Genomic DNA, 17,931 nt, shown 5'->3' with positions numbered 1-17,931 from the left:
AATTTTCATTGGCCTACCTTAATAAAATACATTTAAATTTGTGGTTGTAAGGTGACAAAATTTGAAAGTCTATGAAAACTTGTATGAATACTTTTGCAAGCCAGTGTAAGGGCTTTAATGACAGAGCATCATTTGAGCTCTAAATGGAAGCGCAGGGATATTAATTGCTGCAGGCCATTTCTGTTTTTTAAACTGACTGCTTTTTTAATGGTTCTCCTCAAATATTAAATTGTCGTAAAAAAATTATTCTGAATCTCTAAATGCTTAAATGCTTACCCCTATCTACAGTATATTCTTTTACACAGGTATCCGTATTTAAGGGTGGCAATGTGGAGAAATCAAGCATTTTCTTCCATTTAAGAAATATGGCTCACTATAGCTTAGTGGAGGACTAGCAAAGTAAGAACTTCATTATACGGTGTAACTGCCTGTTTTACTGTGAACATTACAATAAACTTATGAATCCTGAATATAAGTTATCATGTATACCAGAGAGCAAACACAACAAGTCTGTGTCAGCTGCAAATTTGAAAAATACACTGCTTTTCATTCTAAAATTCTAAAGTTGTCAGGATACACAATGAATAATAAAGGGAACAATGTGAACAAGTGGATGTGTAGGAAAGATTTCAGAGAATTTCATTTACAAGTGCTCTGTGTGAGCTAAGGAAAAATATCCATTATCCAATGTGTCACCCCATAGTCCAATTACAAGTTTCCATTTTTCTGTATAGTATAAAATGCTGATGAAAATGTCACAAGTAAGTCTTACTTTAGTTTAAAGTAGTGTACTTTGCGAGCTTTTGTGTAAAGCTCTTCGTTATCTCATTAACTTTAACACTAAGCATGTGTCCAGTACCTACTGATACTCATAATTCATAATGCGTTTGTACATCAGCTATAGCTCTCCATTATCTTTTTAACATTATCACTGAGCATGTGTCCAGCACCTACTCACACTCATAATTCATAACCTGTAATTTAAAATTATTTCTTTGTATGGTTGTTTTTATGTTTTTGTTTGTGCTGTCCGGGTCGACCAGAGGAGGATGGGTTCCTCTTACTGAGTCATGGTTCTTCTTATTAAGTCTTGGTTCCTCCCAAGGTTTCTTCCGCTAGGGTGAGGTAGTCTTTTCTTGCCACTGTCGGCACTTACTCATAAGAGACTTGGACCTGTATTTGTGTAAAGCTGCTTTGTGACAACATTTGAGGTAAAAAACTTCATTTTTTTTAAATGAAGTAAGCCTATTTACATTATAAAGCAAGAAAAATCAGGTCTACATCATAATGGTGGAGGTAGGTACCTTGTTCAGTAGTGAAACCGCACAGCCTGCAACACCTGTGCAGCTTAGAGAGAGGAATTTGCCTCCACCTGTAATTCCTCTTCTTGTCCAGCAGGTGGCGCAACAGACTGGTTTTGTGTGTGTGTTGAGTGCGCAGAAGTATTATTAACGACTCCCAAGTTACGGCTGAAGAATCATCAGCTTTACTGCGGTAATCGATCAATCAATACGCTACAGGTTTGATTAGTTCAGTTTTATTATTATATGTTTAGGCATCAGGTATATATATATATATATATATATATATATATATATATATATATATATATATATATATATATATATATATATATATGTTAGGAATGGTAGAATATTCACACACGTGGCTTTAGCTGCAGGCTATGGCTTTTTTAGACTGCTTCAGCTCTTCAGCTCTCTCTCTCACTTTAGGTTATGTTCATACACATTGGTTTCTGTTGTCGGGAGGTGTATTGAGGGTCCCATGTGTCCATCTTTTACCGTTGGGCCCTCAAACACACCCTCCCTCCCTCCTCCCGCAGATGGTCGTCTGTATAAGCCCCGCCTCGACCCTTTTGTCTTCGGGTGATCTGTATGTGGCTCGACGGGGAGAGATGGCATTTTAGGAAGGGGGGGTCGGAGAGTTCAGCTTTGTTTTTATTTATTTATATATATATACATAATTCATGTATATATTTATATAGGTATTGCGCAAAAATATCACAGTCTCGATGCTTCTTCTTCTTCGCAGTGTGTTCTTTTCTTCTCTCACTCAGACATGATGATAATGCATGCCTCCCTCCATAATGAAGTGCCACAGCACTATGTGGTGGGGAACAATGGCTGCATGTGCTTCTTCTGTGTGTCTCTGAGCACTGGGCCATATAGCTAGATAAGAGTCAGTGGGTGATATGTAGGCCTACATAGCTATGTGAAAGGTGGGCAGGGACTGGCTGAGGGCTACCCGAGGCCTTAAGCAACATGCAGTGATAATTAACAGGGAAAAAAGAAAGCACTGAGTGAGTGAGTGTGTGTACGTGTGTGGTAGTGGTGGTGGTGTGGATGGTGGGTGGAGGGAGGGAGGGGGGTTGTGTTGCAGTGAAGGGAGCACAGGATGAGGAGAGGAGGCACAGAGAAAGAGGGGGAGGGGAAAAAGAGGAACTCGGAGGTGAAGAGGATGGAGGAAGTCTAAGCAAGCAAAGAGAGAGAGAGAGAGAGAGAGAGAGAGAGAGAGAGAGATATATCAACACCATCAAATTCATAGATAAAATGGAGGAGAGATAGAGAAGGAGATAGAGACTAACAGTAATAGATGGATTTAATAGGGTGAGAAGGTGAGTTGAGGCTACTTTGCTGGTAAGAACTGACAAGATGTTGGCTGCTTAAAAGAGAGAGAGAGAAAGAGGGAGGGAGGGGGTGGAAGGAGAAAGAAAGAAAATATAGCTAGCTATATGGGAGGAGTCCTGTGCCACAAGTGCTGTGCTATGTCTGCCTACATGCTTGTTTTCCAATGATGAATACCTACCTTGCCATTACATGCAGCAGAATGGTGGCTGTACCAGGATCTGTCCACTGGGCCTGCTCAGCAGGGTGTGGGCAAAAAAAGACTACGGTCATAAAACAAGAGCAGGGACGATTTTAGCATGTCATCTGTTGAGGGATAGATTGGGAAAGGAGAAAGAGAGATATTACAGTATCACCATTGCATTAGTCATGGGTTCTGACCTATAGCCCCCCTGCTTATAATACATCAAGTACAAGCTTCAGAGAGATTATTTACATTAACAAAACATTATTATTACACCCTAACCAGCTGTACCCTTGGTCAAACTGATCGATAATAATTACAGAAGAGTACACTTGCAAGTTTTCACTCTCCAGTCCTTCTCTTTTTGCATACATTAGTAGCTGCTATAGGTCTGGTGGACCTCAGCACCGCAGTGCACAGCTGACGAGTCCTTCCGCACGTACAGTGTGGGAAGTAGTTCCGTGCGGTATACAGTCTAATGTGGGAGCAGCGCAGGTGAAGTGGGAGCCTCGAACACACACACACAATTATTAGCATTACAACAGAATTTAATACAATAAATGCACTGTAATGGCTTAACAAGGTGGAAAGACGACGGTGCACTGGAGCTTTTTGTAAGAAAATTATAAATGGTATCTTCTTTCTTTCTATTTATTTTTTTACACACACGAGACCAAAACAGAGCAAAGAAGCGCGAGGCAGAACACACATAATTAAACACTAAAACGTTTAAAACGTTGAAGCGTTTCCTTGACAGATACTGTTCGTTCATTCACACATGCTGTTCTATGTATGGGACTATATAACTGACATCGAAGTTAGTTGGGGAGAGGCGGCGGAAGGTTACCACGACTGTGGGCAGCTGTACGCCCCCCCCCCCCCCCCCCCCTTCTCCGGCACATACACACGGATAGAAGCTCCATGCAGTCGATTCCGTTGGACGAGTGAATATTTACGGAGGATTTAAATAGTTGTGTGTGATATTAGTCACTCGCATGTACATTTCCCCTGTTTTTATAAGACTAGCTTTTCGCTCATTAAGTTTTAATAGAGGAGAACTCTCCATTAAGCCAGGTAACTAGCTAACTATCGAACTGCTCATCCCGGTTGGCAACTAAGACAAATGTTGAGCGACCACTACTAGCCAACCAACAACTGGAGCTGGAGGAGCCAAAATCGTGGTTTTGCACAAAAGAATCCTGAATTGAGAGACGGCCACTGCCAAAAAGTGAGGCGAGTGAAGAGAAAGGTGATTTTTTGTTTTTAATCCTGCACTCTCCAAGTTTTTCATTAGAACACAGGTCGTTATTGGCAGAGGTTAGGAGTCGAGGTTACGAGTGTTTGTGTGTGAGAGAGTGAAAGAGAGAGTGAGTGAGAGATAATGGCCTTAAGCTAAATGAACACAAGGGAGAAAGAATGAATAATCGAGGCTGAAGTTGGCTTCTTTGTAGCCGGTCTCTTTATCACAACCTCCGCTCCACCTTAAATCGCGCACGGTTACAAGGTGCCGCCTGTGCGGGCGCCAGACTGTAACTGATACATTATTTAAGGTGGAGCTTAAAATTCGAACGAGCAGCAACTTGGTGTCTCGGTGACTGAGAGGGATGAAGAAGCCTCAGAGTGATCAACCCTCCTCAGAGCAGTTCAGTTCATGTGTAAAGTTTAAATTGCGATTTAAATGCTTTAGTAGCTACGCGGTGCTCGTGTTTTGGGAAGAACCAAGAGAAAAAAAATGTACAAATAAATAAATAAACGCAGGTTTGAAAGATTGAGTAGCTACTGGGTGTGACGTCACATGCCTATCCATGTAATTGACAATTTGGCAGGGTCACTAATATATAGCTACTATACTATACAAAATACTACACTATACTGTTAAAGAGTGACTTAAATCATTTAAAGCCATCTCCCAAAGACATTAGCTAAATACAGTTTTGGTCTCTTTTGGTGAAGCTAGTTTACTGATTTATCAGCAGACTGAGTTAAGATAATACAATAAGCATGTGAAAGTGTAATTTTAACAAAGATCTACTGGAAAGATAACCCCATTTTGAAGTGGACACTGTTTTAAATGAATGAACAGTTGCATTTTTGTTGTGAATTTTTTGTGTGCAAGACTTAACTAACGTAATATATGTTTGTTTGAAATATTGGTTCGTAAAAAATGTTTTTTTTTTTGTAAATTCTGTAAACTTAATATTAGTTGTGTGCTTTTTTGTTTAAAGTATTGTGTTATTTATAACGTGTTCTTAATTTAGTTTGACTGGTTTTAAAAAGTCTTGCATTTATTGTCCCCATACATGTAGATACCATGTGTTCTAATTTTATCTAATTTGATGAATTGTCTAATTTGGCAAATAAAGGAGAAAAAAGTTTATCATTTAGTTTCCTAATTTTAAACAAATGGTATTTTACTATCACTGTAACTATAATGTAAAATCAATCAGTGAAGTGGAGCTGTGACAATGAGCTGGCTTATGGAAATGGTTAACTAGGTTAAAAATGTGTCTTCCAGCTGTGTTTCAGGTCTTTGTTTAAGAGTGTGGTGGGAGCTAGTGATGAAAGAGTGTACCTCTCAAACTGAGGAAGGAGTTGGAGTGAGTTCAGCTGGCTAAAATGTTGGCTAGTCCCTTTTAGTGGGATTTAAAGGCGTAGAAGCGTTATCATGTTAGCTGGGTTGGTTAGCCCCCCAGTAGACAAAGGCCTGCTTATTGTGAAGCATCGCGACCACCGCGTTGTCTTTATTTTCTCCACAACACTCAGAATTACTCTGTGTTTACCCAAAATATCAGTTTAAAACTTTTAATAACATTTTAAACAAATTATTGGCTCATAAAATACAGAGAATGTTGCTGTTTATTATTATCATGCGGTCACCAAACTCCCTGAATACAAAGCGCCGACCTGCTGGACAGTTTGAGTCATTCGGCTTAGAGGCTTTAAAGGAGAAGTTCACCGAAATTTTAAAATTGCTCAATTTACACTTTGCCTAATTTACCCATCACGAGTGGTGTTCTGTCGAGTTGTGCTACCTGGTCAAACCGTGCTACCCTAGTGTATAATTTAACTGTAAAAATACAAAAAAGCACCATATTAGAGCATGTTCCCAGTAGATGTAGGTTAGTATAGTTGGATAGCATAAATCACTGTATTATGGCAATGAGGGATTATTACATACTGCTTTTGTATTTTTTTGTAATAACAATTATTAATTATTAGTTTCCTTTCACACTTTTTTATAAAAATATTATTTATTATACACAAGAAATAATGAAAAAGTGTAGGTCAGCCCATGCACAGTGCTTTTAGGAAGCATGTATAGATGGATAGCATAAATCAACAGAACACCGGCTAAGATGTTGTTCAGTGTTTAGTATCCATAATTTGCTTATTTATTATTAAATAAGAAACTCTACAATACAAAAGCTACAGAGCAATAGTAGTCTTGGTAACTTTTTGTAACTTAATTTGGGCTGATCAGGGGCCAGTTTCCCAGACCCAGATCTAGTCTAAGTTTAGACTAGAATAATTTTTAATGTTAAATCTGTATAACAATTATGTTTTATCCAGGATTAGCTTTAATCCATGTCTAGTAAAGCAGCACAGGCATAATTTAGGCGTTTTAATCTAGTATTTCCAGTGCAAAACTAAGCCCAAGGCGTCTGTGTATTAAAATCTTAAATCTGTCTCCCATAGAACTTTAGCTAAATACAATTTTGGATTTATTTTCCAAATTTCATATGCAAATTAAGATAGTTTACTGGTTTTACAGCAGACTGGGTTAAGATACTGTAAGCATGGGAAAGTGTAAATCTAACAAAAAAAACTGTGGGGGAAAAAAACTATTTTGTACTGGACACACAGTGTTGCCCTCAGGCAATAAACCAAATTGTTGGTTATTACACCATGCTCTACTATTTATTATGTTTATTTGTTTATATCTCACAAGGCATATCTACATCTAGTACAGTGAGATGTACAATTGGGTCATACAAATATGTATATGTGCTAGAACATGTAAAGAAGTATATTTGGCAGTATATATTATTGCTATATATTCTTGTTGTAAACATTTATGCTTCCTTGCTCTAAAACATGAGAAAACTCCATTTGGATTCTGATTCTTTATTAAATCCCAGACTCTCTCAGCCGCCATGCCTTCAGTGATGGAGCGCTCGGGCTCAGGGGTTTTGTCCCGCAGCCGAGCCAAAACGGCTACCAACGGCAACAGCCAGCACTCTGAGGAAGAGAGCAGCGACGAAGAACATTCACATGGTATATATCTCTTTCTTGCTTTCTCTCGCTGTGTTGATGAACTGGTCTTCTAATTAACAAGCCTTTGCTGAGTTGATGTGGACATGTTGGAGCAGGAAAATTACTAAGATTTTCACACTATTCCATAATGCCTCACAGCCCACACAGTAGTGAATATAAATGTTCCAGTTAGTGTTGTCACTTTGGCAGTTTATGTTTGTTGGCTTTGCAGTGTGGGTAAATATTAAGGCCTATCAGATTATTGTTTGGAGGCTAATGTCATGAATGTAATACCATTTGTAATTCAGTTTTAAATATTATCTTTTTGTATTTTTAGAGAAGCAGTGCTTTTAATAACTGATATGGCTGTTATTATATTTTATTTCATGCTTCTTAAACTCAATAAATATAAAAATATTGACTTAATGGCTTGTTGCACTTAGTTCTTTATGTTTGGTTTTTATGAATCCTTAGCCGTATCATTTTGTCATTGTTTGTTTTTGGCCTTTTTCATAACTTTTAATTCTAATGTTTTTCCTCGTTAAGTTGGATACACTGTACATAGTAATTAACCTTATTGGTGTAATACAGTTAAGCATCTTATCACTGGGAGACAAGTCAATTGTTATATGCACTTGACACTGAAAATGTGTAGTGTGTGTAATTGTATTTATCTGTTATGCGAATGTAAGCTACTATGTTCGTGTGCTGCCGGTCGTCATTTATGTAAGCTTGAGGATAAAACAGATCATGCTCCTTATCATAAGATGTGCAGGGCAGGTTGTTGTGCGAGTGCGCTCTTATGCACTACACCCTCAACACGTTCTTCAAGACTCTTAAAGTCTCTATCCAGTCCGTTAGCCACTACTCCACCTCACAGAAGCTTCCTGTGCTTCTGCAACTTAGATTCTACAGCTGTTGTATTTAACCCCACCCCCTCGGTTAGTACTCATCTTTGTTTAGTGTTCTTTCCACTTCCCACCTGTCTCCCTCTGCCCTCTGTGTGACTTCTGATCTCCTTCTTAAGAGTATTCTTCAATCTCTATCTCTCTCTCTTTGTCTTGCTCATTCTCTGACAGATAGCATGATCCGCGTTGGGGCAGACTACCAAGCACCGATCCCTGAGTACAAACCAGGTTAGTGTGTGTTTGTGAGCGCACAGTGAAAGAAATGAACTTTATTTGTATGTAACCTATCTGAGAGATGGAGGAGATGCTCATGAACAGATGGTTTTGTATGAGAGAGGGGAATATTAAGATAAAACATTTAGGGAGGGAAAAGAACTTTTACTTACAGGGGCTGAAAAAGGAGAACTATGAATATAAGTAATGTATAAACAAATGTATAATTTGCAGATTATTACAGCATGGATTAACCAAACAAATTTCTATATTTAATTATTTCCATAGCACTCCATTGTATACAAATGACTTAATAACCTACTGTAATGACTTGATGTAATAAGGTAATGCAGTATTGGTTTATACATTTGTATAGTATTTAATAGGAATGCTTGCATGAACTTGAAACTCAATTTTATAATATGTCATAGTACTATGAATTATTAATCTTAAATGTAATAGTTTTTAATTATTCTACATTTGCATTGGAGTATAGAAATGTTGTAAATATTAAACAAATAAAATGTACATAAAATAAAACCAATGTTTTAAACCAATGTTTTTTGTTAAGTTGTGTATTTTATGTAAAGCTCCTGCTGTATTTTAGATAGATATAAAGATAAGTATGTTTGGTACAGTGATATTGTGTGGAAAGGAAAGTTAAAGAAGCATAAAAAAATAAAGACGAAAACAGGTGTGTGTGTAAGAGACAGGAAAAACCCAACCCTGTGGTGTGTTCTTTCTTTACAGACTGCACGTCTCGATACAGTGACAAAGACCAGAGAAGTATGCTCGTGTGGTCTCCTAACAGCCAGGTGTCTGATGCCATGCGTAAGTAACGTCTGTCAGTTGCTTTAACCCAAAAACCTGCTAAAAATATTTTTTCTTTTAGGAGAACATGACCCATTTTATATGTGATAAATATTTTTATTGTCTTGTAGAGTTACATTTTGTTACAAAAGCATTCCAATCTAAAGCTATTGATTTAAAGGCTAATAACAATATGATTTGTGAATTTCTATCTGAAATTTCTATCTGCGAACTTGGTTCTTCCCAACATTTTTGAACAACCTACCAATAGAATTTCTTAGGTTTTTCTAGGTTTTTATTTGTAGGTTTGAAAAGGCCCCCACATTTAACCACCAGTAATGGGGTTTTCTTAGTCTTTAAACTGAGATTTTTTACTGGATTAATTATTATATCTATTCTTTTTAAGAGGGGAATAGACATGTTTCTGAGTATGGTATCAATGGTTATTTTTACTCATATATTTAACTCTTTTAATTATATTATCCCTTTAATTTAGGTATTTACTAAGTGGACTACATAGTAATATTTTTATCCATTGTTCATTAGTTAAAGGTGCTATATATGATTCAGGAGAACAGACAATGATCTTTGAATTTCACAGCAAAACAAACACACCCCTCTATTCAGTGCTTCTTTAGAAGCTTCACCCCATATTCATGCACATTTATAGGTTTTCTATATATGCTACTGCATTGCAAATCAGTTATGATAATCTTAAAAAAGAAATCTGAAAATGAATCAGCATTAAGCGCCTATTAAGCAAAAATAAAGTGGTATCTGCTCTTTACATACCGTTGCCCTGCCCCCTTTTGGTGCACGAGCATGAAGATTCCTTTTACTTTTATGTGAATAGTAAATAATCTTTTTGTGAATTCTTCTGAGACAATTTGCCTGTTACATATTTATAGGATTTTTTTTACTTGCATGCAAACAGACAAGAAATAATTGAATTGAAATCGTATACAGCACCAGGGAGGACGTATTACATGGGTCTTTTCTGTAGTCATGGGACCATCTCAAACTTAACAGTATCACGCAGTGTTCCTGATTGGTGTTCACACTTGTAATGATGGTTCGCTCTGTCTGCATGTGTAAATGCGGAGCAGATGGCTGGCTTAATAGAAGTTGAAACTCGTGCAGCACCTTATGTGTTCATGGGAACTGCTGCATTATTTTTACCACATGAAAAAGTGATTAATGTCTCTTTTTCTGTTCCTTAGTGGATGAATATATCTTAATGGCCAAAGAGAAGCATGGCTACAATATGGAACAGGTACAGCATAAAAAACACTTGATGCTACTTGAAATGACGCAGATCTTTTTAACGTGGGTCCACAACTAAAGAGCAATTTTCACACCTCATTTCACTTCTAGTCGTTGGGCATGCTGCTGTGGCACAAGCATGATGTGGAGAGGTCCCTAGCAGACCTGGCCAACTTCACGCCTTTTCCAGATGAGTGGACGGTGGAGGATAAGGTGCTGTTTGAACAGGCCTTCAGCTTCCACGGCAAGAGCTTCCATCGCATCCAACAGATGGTAAGAGAGAATGAGTGAGTGAGTGAGTGAGTGAGTGAGTGAGTGAATGCGTGCGAGTGCAAGGGTGAAAGTGAAGGGGAGAGCGAGGGAGAGTGGGAATAGGAAGAAGGAAGAGAACATGGCTTATATAACCGTGATCTGCAGTCCTCCCATCTGCCTGCTGCTTCAGGAGAGCAGCAGTGTTACACACTGCCTGCCTGAAAAATCCTGCAGCCCTTTATAAAGTGTGGGCCTATTGTTATTGATGGCATTAGCAATCAGTTAGTATTGCAATGAATCAGGTTGTCCGAAGGTATTCAGAGGCTAAATATTAACACTGGACCTGACATTTTAATAATACCATGCACAGGTTTTCAAAGGCTCTAATGCTCCTGCACACTCATTGAGCCTTTATTAGGAACATGATGATAACCCTGGTAAGTTTCCTTTCCTATCAAAATACCTTAGTTCTTCATTGATGACATTATTTTCATTTGTGTCTTGTGTTGTGCATTCAGAGATGCATTTCTGCTCTGCAATTTTACAAAGTGGTTAATTTGGTTACCACAGTGTTCAGTAAGCTCAATCCAACTTATCTGAATGCTCTCTGTGGTTCAGAAATACTCAAACCAGCCAGTCCGTCATTAGTCCTGCTCAGTCACTGAGATCATATTTTTCACTATTCTGATGATTTATGATATTTCCTGAAGTAGGCCTGTGTCTGCATTACAGTGTTACCACAAGATTAGGTAAATAGATACTTGCATGAATGAGTAGGTCTACAGGTCTTTATAATAACGTCCAATTAGTGTATATTAAAAACGCTGTCAAGATTAAGCATATTTGGGGGTGCCGAGTGGTCCAGTGGTCTAAAGCGCTGCCACTATGAGCGGGAGGTCACAGGTTCGAACCCCCGCTCATGCAGCTTTGCCATCAGCTGCCGGTGTTCAGAGGGAGCACAATTGGCCTTGCTTCCTCCGGGTGGGTAGGTGGCGCTCTCTCCCCATCACGCTTAAGGTGGCGCCGGACGGCACGAGGCGTCTGTGAGCGGATGAATCGGAACCTAGCCGCTGTTCTTTCCGAGCGCGGTAGCTGTTCAGGCATTGATTTATCAGAAGCAGCTCGAAAAAAGGGGTGACTGACTTCACACGTGTCGGAGGAGGCTTTTGCTCATCCGTATCCTCCAAGGGTTGCCGGTACCACCGGTGATGGGGACGCACAAAGGGGTGGGAAAATTGGATAACCAAATTGGGAGAAAATGGGGGGGAAAATCAGAAATAAAATTATATTTAAAAAAAAAAGGATTAAGCATATTTGGATCTACTCAATGCAGTTGTGGCAAAAGTTTGGAGCCTGTAATTAACTTATTGTGCAGCTGTGTCTCTAAATTTAAAGTAGATGATCGAATATTGCCACAAACTTAAAGAATGAACTATGTTTTAAAAGAGATTGTTCTGTTCAGCTGAATGTGAGGCCTGTTGGCAGATCCAGATGACTGGCATAGTGAAAGTGTTTTTACACCATATAGCATTTAGGACACTTCCAGACATGAGGGGCCTCGTACATTTATCATGCATATTAACATGTCAGTGTAAAAGTACTGATCTTAGATTACCTCTCATAAGCTGTCTACTAGTATTCAGTAAACTTTAAGGGACCCTGGATCAGCATTCTTACTCCAAACCCAGGTTCTGGTTGTTTGTTTATATGAATGGTGTGTTTTCTGTTTTCACAGCTACCAGACAAGTTAATCTCTAGTCTGGTAAAGTACTATTACTCTTGGAAGAAGACGAGGACACGCACCAGTGTCATGGACCGGCAAGCCCGCAAACTGGTCAGCAAGAGAGAGAAGGATGACGGGTCAGTAGTGTGGGGTGGAAAAGTAAAGAGAAAAAATAAAACAAAGAGGAAAAATGTTGAGAATCTTTGTAATTTTTTCTTTTAGTAATGAGGACCTGGAGGAAGGAGAACCAGGCAGTGACAGCGACTTTGAGGTCGACACAAAGAAAGAGGTGAGATGTGAACTCTAAACACAAGTGAAGATGACACTCAAAGATGATATGAGGGCTGCACAATAAGAACAAAATACCACATACTGCAAATAAATTGATTGGCAATGTAAAAACAAAAAAAAAGCATCAAATAATAAAAAAAATCAAAAAATCAAAAAAACACAGCAAAATATTTCAAAAAGAGATGCATATCACATAACTAAAAGCGAGAGCATCTTCATATTTGGAATGGGTAATCATTTTCCTCTGCTGTGATTTGAATGGCGTTGTACAAGCAGTGGGTTGGTACCAGTGTCCTTAAAAGAAACCCTGTTTATTTGGTAGCCATCTTCACAAAGCAAAGCTGCTGGGTAGTTATTTCCAAGTTTGAAAGACCAGGCTCTGATGTCTGTGAATGTCTTGCTTTTCTGTCTTTCTACACAGAAATAAATGCTATTTTACTGAAAACAGCCACTTATTGATTGGTTGATTGAATGCTTTATGTACTCAGATATTCAGGCTGCTGTGAGATCATGGTAAACTGTGGAACTGGAATCTACACCAGTGATCACTCATGCTAACATTAGCGTGGGTTTAGGGTTTATTGCATAAGCTGCGGACCTGGAATCTGGATCGATTAAAAGAATTGGCCTTTCATGTCTGATATCCCATTCGTTAATTATCAGTTGCGTCACTTTCCAACCCGGTACCGACATTGAATCAGATTTATCCTATCTCTAAGAAATACATATATATATATATATATATATATATATACTGCATACCACTTAATGGGAACAAAATGTACACAGCTAAATATTCTTATTTGCTTAATCAGTACTCTTTTGATTCCCTCCATCAGCCCAAGCCTACCTCTGGTGCTGGAAGCGGGAGTGACCGGGGCTCTGGAAGACCAGGCCCAACACGCAAGGAGAACCAGGGGGCTCAGTACCGGCATCATCCGCTCAGGGCACGCCGAAGACCCCCAAAGGGCATGCATCTGAACCAGGAAGACATCACCTCAATTTCTGCTTCCACAGAGTCTGGAACCGTCTCCAACCGTCAGCTGGACACTCAGCTAGTGTCTCTGAAGAGACAGGTAATATGGACATATTCATTTGAGAGAACCAAATATGTGCAAAAAAAATATCCATTCAAAGATAAATGTAGTTGTTTGTCCTTTAAAATGAATATTTTAGAAATTATACATCTGTGCTTAACTAAGACAATCAAACTCATTCAGGTTCAGAGCATCAAGCAAGCAAACAGCGTTCTGAAAAACAGCTTGTCAGAAGGCATTGATGTCATGAGACCAGCTGAGGTACTTATTTCTTTTAAATATACACACTTTTTTTCTTAGTAATGTAACTTGTTGCTGATTACTCATTACTTTTATGCTTAATAATACTCATAATATACTAACCATGCAAGCAAAAGGACATCTGTAGCACTGATCTGTAGGATATGCATGTAGGGACTCCTGCACTGAATGTGTGTGATTTCTGCACAAAATGTTAGTGACAGGCATTACCATAAACTGCACTATCCTTCATGGGTGATTAAGCATTTTATGGTGCATTTTTGGTACTCACAGGACAACTTCAGAAACGTAATGTCCCATCCATTTGGCATTCACTGTCGGGCCCCTCTCAAACTCCAATAATTCACGTTGCTTTGCCATGAGCATGCTGGCTACTGTTTAACCTTATTTAAAGGAGAACTCTGGTGTAAAATGGACTTTTGTTGTAGTAAAACATGATAAAAAGTTCTTACCTTAGATAAATAGCACACCTCCTTTCTTCCACCGCGTTCCGAGATCCAGAAATTTTAACAGTTTGTCCAAACACCCTTCAGACTGGGTGACACAGGGCATAATTTCCCCCGATAAATTGCTTTTTCCACCGTTATCCAGCTCAAAGTAGCTTCACACCTCCTTGATAGAATCTGTAGAGCCCTGACATTTAAAACGAGGCATTAATATTATGTAGTATTTTTACACCGCTAACACTCAAAGTAACTCCCCACACTTCATTGGTAGAATTCTAAAGTCCCTAATATTTAAAATGTGGCACTGAGAACTTTGAAAGTGCACAGATAGCTTATTAAAAACAGTGTTTATACACACAATATTTTGAGGTAGTTCTCTGGGCGCCACCATCTTAAAAATTAAGTAATTTTAAGTCGACTGGCACGCATGAATGAATGGGTAGAATAGGGAAGAGGTTGCAAAATTATTTTTGTGGAAATGCATAAATTCCAGCTGTTGCTGAAAATATCCATAATGTTTAGGCAGTTTTACATCTGTTAATAAATTATTCTTACTTTATGAGAACTACTTCAAGGTGTTTGGTGTATAAAAAGTGCATCGTTTTAAAAGTCAGGGCCCTCAGAGGTGGGCTATTGATTTAAAGTTCATACACGCGATGTGAAAGTGTGAAATAGACTTGGGGTGTAGTGAAACATGGATTACTCCCTTAACGTTACACTTAACTCTACAGCTATCCCATTACTTTTGGCATCTTAGCGTATGTATAAACTGTACATTTAGATTAGGAAAGGTTGATGGCAATGAGGTCTCGTCATACTTTGTGAGCAAATACTATGATGACATAATACATGATTATTAATTTATAATTCTTTTTTTCAGCCTACTCCCAAAATTAACTCCCGCTGGACCACAGAGGAACAGCTCCTCGCTGTCCAGGGTGAGTCCAGTTCTTGGCCATTTTATATTCTGTTACAGGTTAATATTAACAGATTGATGTTATTGATATTTAATCTGTATATAATTCTATTGGGATGTACAGTGAATAGGATTTGTTGGAAGTTTTAATGCTCAGTTCTGTTTCTTTAGCCATCAGGCGGTACGGTAAAGACTTCGCAGCCATAGCCGACGTGATCGGGAACAAGACTGTGAGTCAGGTGAGCTCGTTCTTCGTCAGCTACAGACGACGCTTCAACCTGGAGGAAGTGCTACGAGAGTGGCAAGCAGAGCAGGAGGTGCTCCGGGGAAGCAGCGAGGCCATGAAGGACCTGAACGGGACTGCAGGGGAGGAAGATGATGAGGTGAGGAATGCTAAATAGAATGGCAGTTTACTTGCCATAATGTACAAAAAATAAATATGAATACAGAGCAGAGCGTCTTGTTGTGTGTGACATTTGTTAATCTGCCCTTCATTTGTACAGGCAAAGATGGACGGTATCTGCCTCGCAGACTCGGGGAGTGCCTCGCCCTCTGATGCAGCCAGTAACTCCAACTCCAACCAGTCCTCTCCCCCTCTGGCCCAACCCCCACCTTTACTGCGCCCTACTCCCCCGTCTGTCCCTCCAAGCCTGCTTCGCCAGCCTCCACCCCTCCAGACTAGGCCCTTGCAGAACCGCACTCCACACAACCATCCCCCACCCCCGCTCATTAGACCTGCTGTGGCGTCGTCCCTCCACCAGGGTGGGCTGAGGAACTCTCCTGCAGCGTCAGGCAGCCAGTTGCCTCCCTCTCTGGTGGGCCTGAAGGTGGAGTCCCCACACTCCCATTGATCAGCATGAAGCGAAGTTGTCTTTTTGCAGTGCTCTGGTACCCGTTATGACATTATTGTTGAAGGTTCTAAACCACTGTAAAAGAGAAGCTTCTACAAAGTGCAGACACTTATTCCGGGATGTTTGGTAGATGCTAGAAGGTGGCAAGTGTTCACATCTGGCATAAACATCCATTCTGGATGATTTTAGTCCTAAATGGTCAGCACAAAGTGTGTACAAGTTAGAGGCGCTTAACCCACAGCTCACTCAAACCTCATTTTGAGGAGGTCAGAGATCATTAATATTATTATTGTAGTGTGAAGAGCAAAGCAAAAGTACCATCCACATTAATCGCATTGCTGCCCAGCCAAAATATGAATACATAATTCCGTGACCACACCGACCACCGTCCAGAGGGGTTAGCTGAGCTGGTAGCTACACTAACAAGCAAATGGGGCAAATAGAGGTGATATTTGTGGCGATACTTGAAGCACAAACAAAACCTTACATCTGTTTAGGCTTTGTAATTTCATTTTGCACAATCATTTTTGGTCAAATTATCCAGGATGTATGTTAATGCCAGGTGTGAACAGGGCCAGAGATATAACCAGGAATGGTGACAAACACACAGTCAGACAGGTAGAATGAGTCAGCAGTCCTGCTTCAACAACACTGCAAAACTCCTCTTTCCTTCCTCTGCAACGAACAAACAGACAAAGAACCCAGCCTCATTCATATCACACAGCAAAAAAACCTCACTCTTACCTTGCCAAAACAAACCACTAACCACACCAACCCAGTAGCCCTCAGGTTGGAAGAATATACCTCGTATTGTGCCCACTTACCCCCCCCTCCCCCTCACAGTTGTAACCACAAGTACATCAACAGCCACGGCTATGACCTTTTGACAAGTGGTGTGCCACAGCAGTTCCTGATACTTGAATCAATTTTTATTTTATTTCTGGAGAGGGAAGAAGGAGGGGACAAGAACCTTCAGAACTTATACACTGGATAGTCATGGTAATTAAACGCCTTGACAAATGAATCGCAGGTTCCACCAACCCCGTCACCATGGCAACAGCAGAACATTTCAGACTGCAACACTAAAAAGACACCACGTCATGTGCCGAAGTGAACCGGGTGTCAGGAAACTGGAAATGTGTGTCCTCGCACTTCTGTCAAACAGCCACGTACTGCTAAAATCCAACTGAGTGAAGTGAAGCAATTTTTTGTTTGTTTTTTTTTCCTCTCCCCCGTTTCTTCGACTAGGACCCTAAGATGATGTTAGGTAGTGAAATCGTGTAGAGCTAGTCAATACTGAAGCACTAAATGACCCGAACATACTTGACTTTTCTTGTATCAAACTATTTCTGAACTACACTGATTCCTTGAATTGACCGGCTCGCTCATGAGGACACAAATGTAAGTAAGACGTTACACAACACTAAAGAAAAGAGTTTGGTGCCAGAGAGGGTCTCTTCTGGTTTTCTTCCCAAAAAACTTGTATGTGAGAAATGTTTACATGTGAACTTGGATTGACTTGTGATTTTATTTTGTTTGTATGTTTTTTGGATTTTTTCCTCTTATTTTTTAAGAATAAAGACAGATAACCAAAGTTGATGTTCAGCAGTATTTTATGTGTTTGGATTGGCTGCAGAATCAGCTATTATTCACTTTATTCAACCACTTCCATTTGAGTTTGTTCAAAATGCATTGCAGTCAAAACTAGAGGACATACCCAACTATTAACCCCCCTCAGGTATAGTGTTTTAAAACAGTTTTTTATATTTGTTGGTTTGTGCAGTTTTCACAGATTAATCATAATGAAGCAGTAATTCTCTTCTCCTGCCTTGCTCTAAGTTTGTTATATCCACAGGGGCTCCCAAGTTTCCAAAAAT

General features: G+C 39.5%; 1 protein-coding gene across 2 annotated transcripts; it reads left to right on the top strand.

The window, feature by feature from the left end:
* Window positions 1–3,714: 3,714 nt before the first annotated feature.
* rcor2 (REST corepressor 2) lies at window positions 3,715–17,648 on the top strand. 2 transcript variants are annotated; one of them, XM_007248070.4, is made up of 13 exons: window positions 3,715–4,078; window positions 6,969–7,104; window positions 8,163–8,219; window positions 8,955–9,035; window positions 10,235–10,287; window positions 10,389–10,550; window positions 12,265–12,389; window positions 12,475–12,541; window positions 13,383–13,619; window positions 13,764–13,841; window positions 15,168–15,225; window positions 15,375–15,586; window positions 15,707–17,648. In XM_007248070.4, the coding sequence occupies exons 2-13, from the start codon at window positions 6,984–6,986 to the stop codon at window positions 16,052–16,054; spliced, it is 1,599 nt and encodes a 532-aa protein (XP_007248132.3). In that variant the 5' UTR covers window positions 3,715–4,078; window positions 6,969–6,983; the 3' UTR covers window positions 16,055–17,648. The 2 variants fall into 2 exon arrangements, with proteins under 2 accessions (XP_007248132.3, XP_049339053.1); XM_049483096.1 differs by lacking the exon at window positions 6,969–7,104.
* The last annotated feature ends 283 nt before the right edge of the window (window positions 17,649–17,931 follow it).

This window comes from Astyanax mexicanus, chromosome 8, assembly GCF_023375975.1.
Source record: "Astyanax mexicanus isolate ESR-SI-001 chromosome 8, AstMex3_surface, whole genome shotgun sequence".
In the NCBI taxonomy this organism is placed as follows: Eukaryota; Metazoa; Chordata; class Actinopteri; order Characiformes; family Acestrorhamphidae; genus Astyanax; species Astyanax mexicanus.
This window is presented reverse-complemented; position numbering and strand designations above follow the sequence as displayed.

Excerpts from the sequence above, each read along its gene's own strand:
- rcor2 (XM_007248070.4), top strand. The coding sequence starts at position 6,984 with ATGCCTTCAGTGATGGAGCGCTCGGGCTCAGGGGTTTTGTCCCGCAGC. Across the intron at positions 9,036-10,234 it reads CCAGGTGTCTGATGCCATGC|TGGATGAATATATCTTAATG; the intron begins GTAAGTAACGTC and ends TCTGTTCCTTAG. Across the intron at positions 12,390-12,474 it reads AAGAGAGAGAAGGATGACGG|TAATGAGGACCTGGAGGAAG; the intron begins GTCAGTAGTGTG and ends TTTTTCTTTTAG.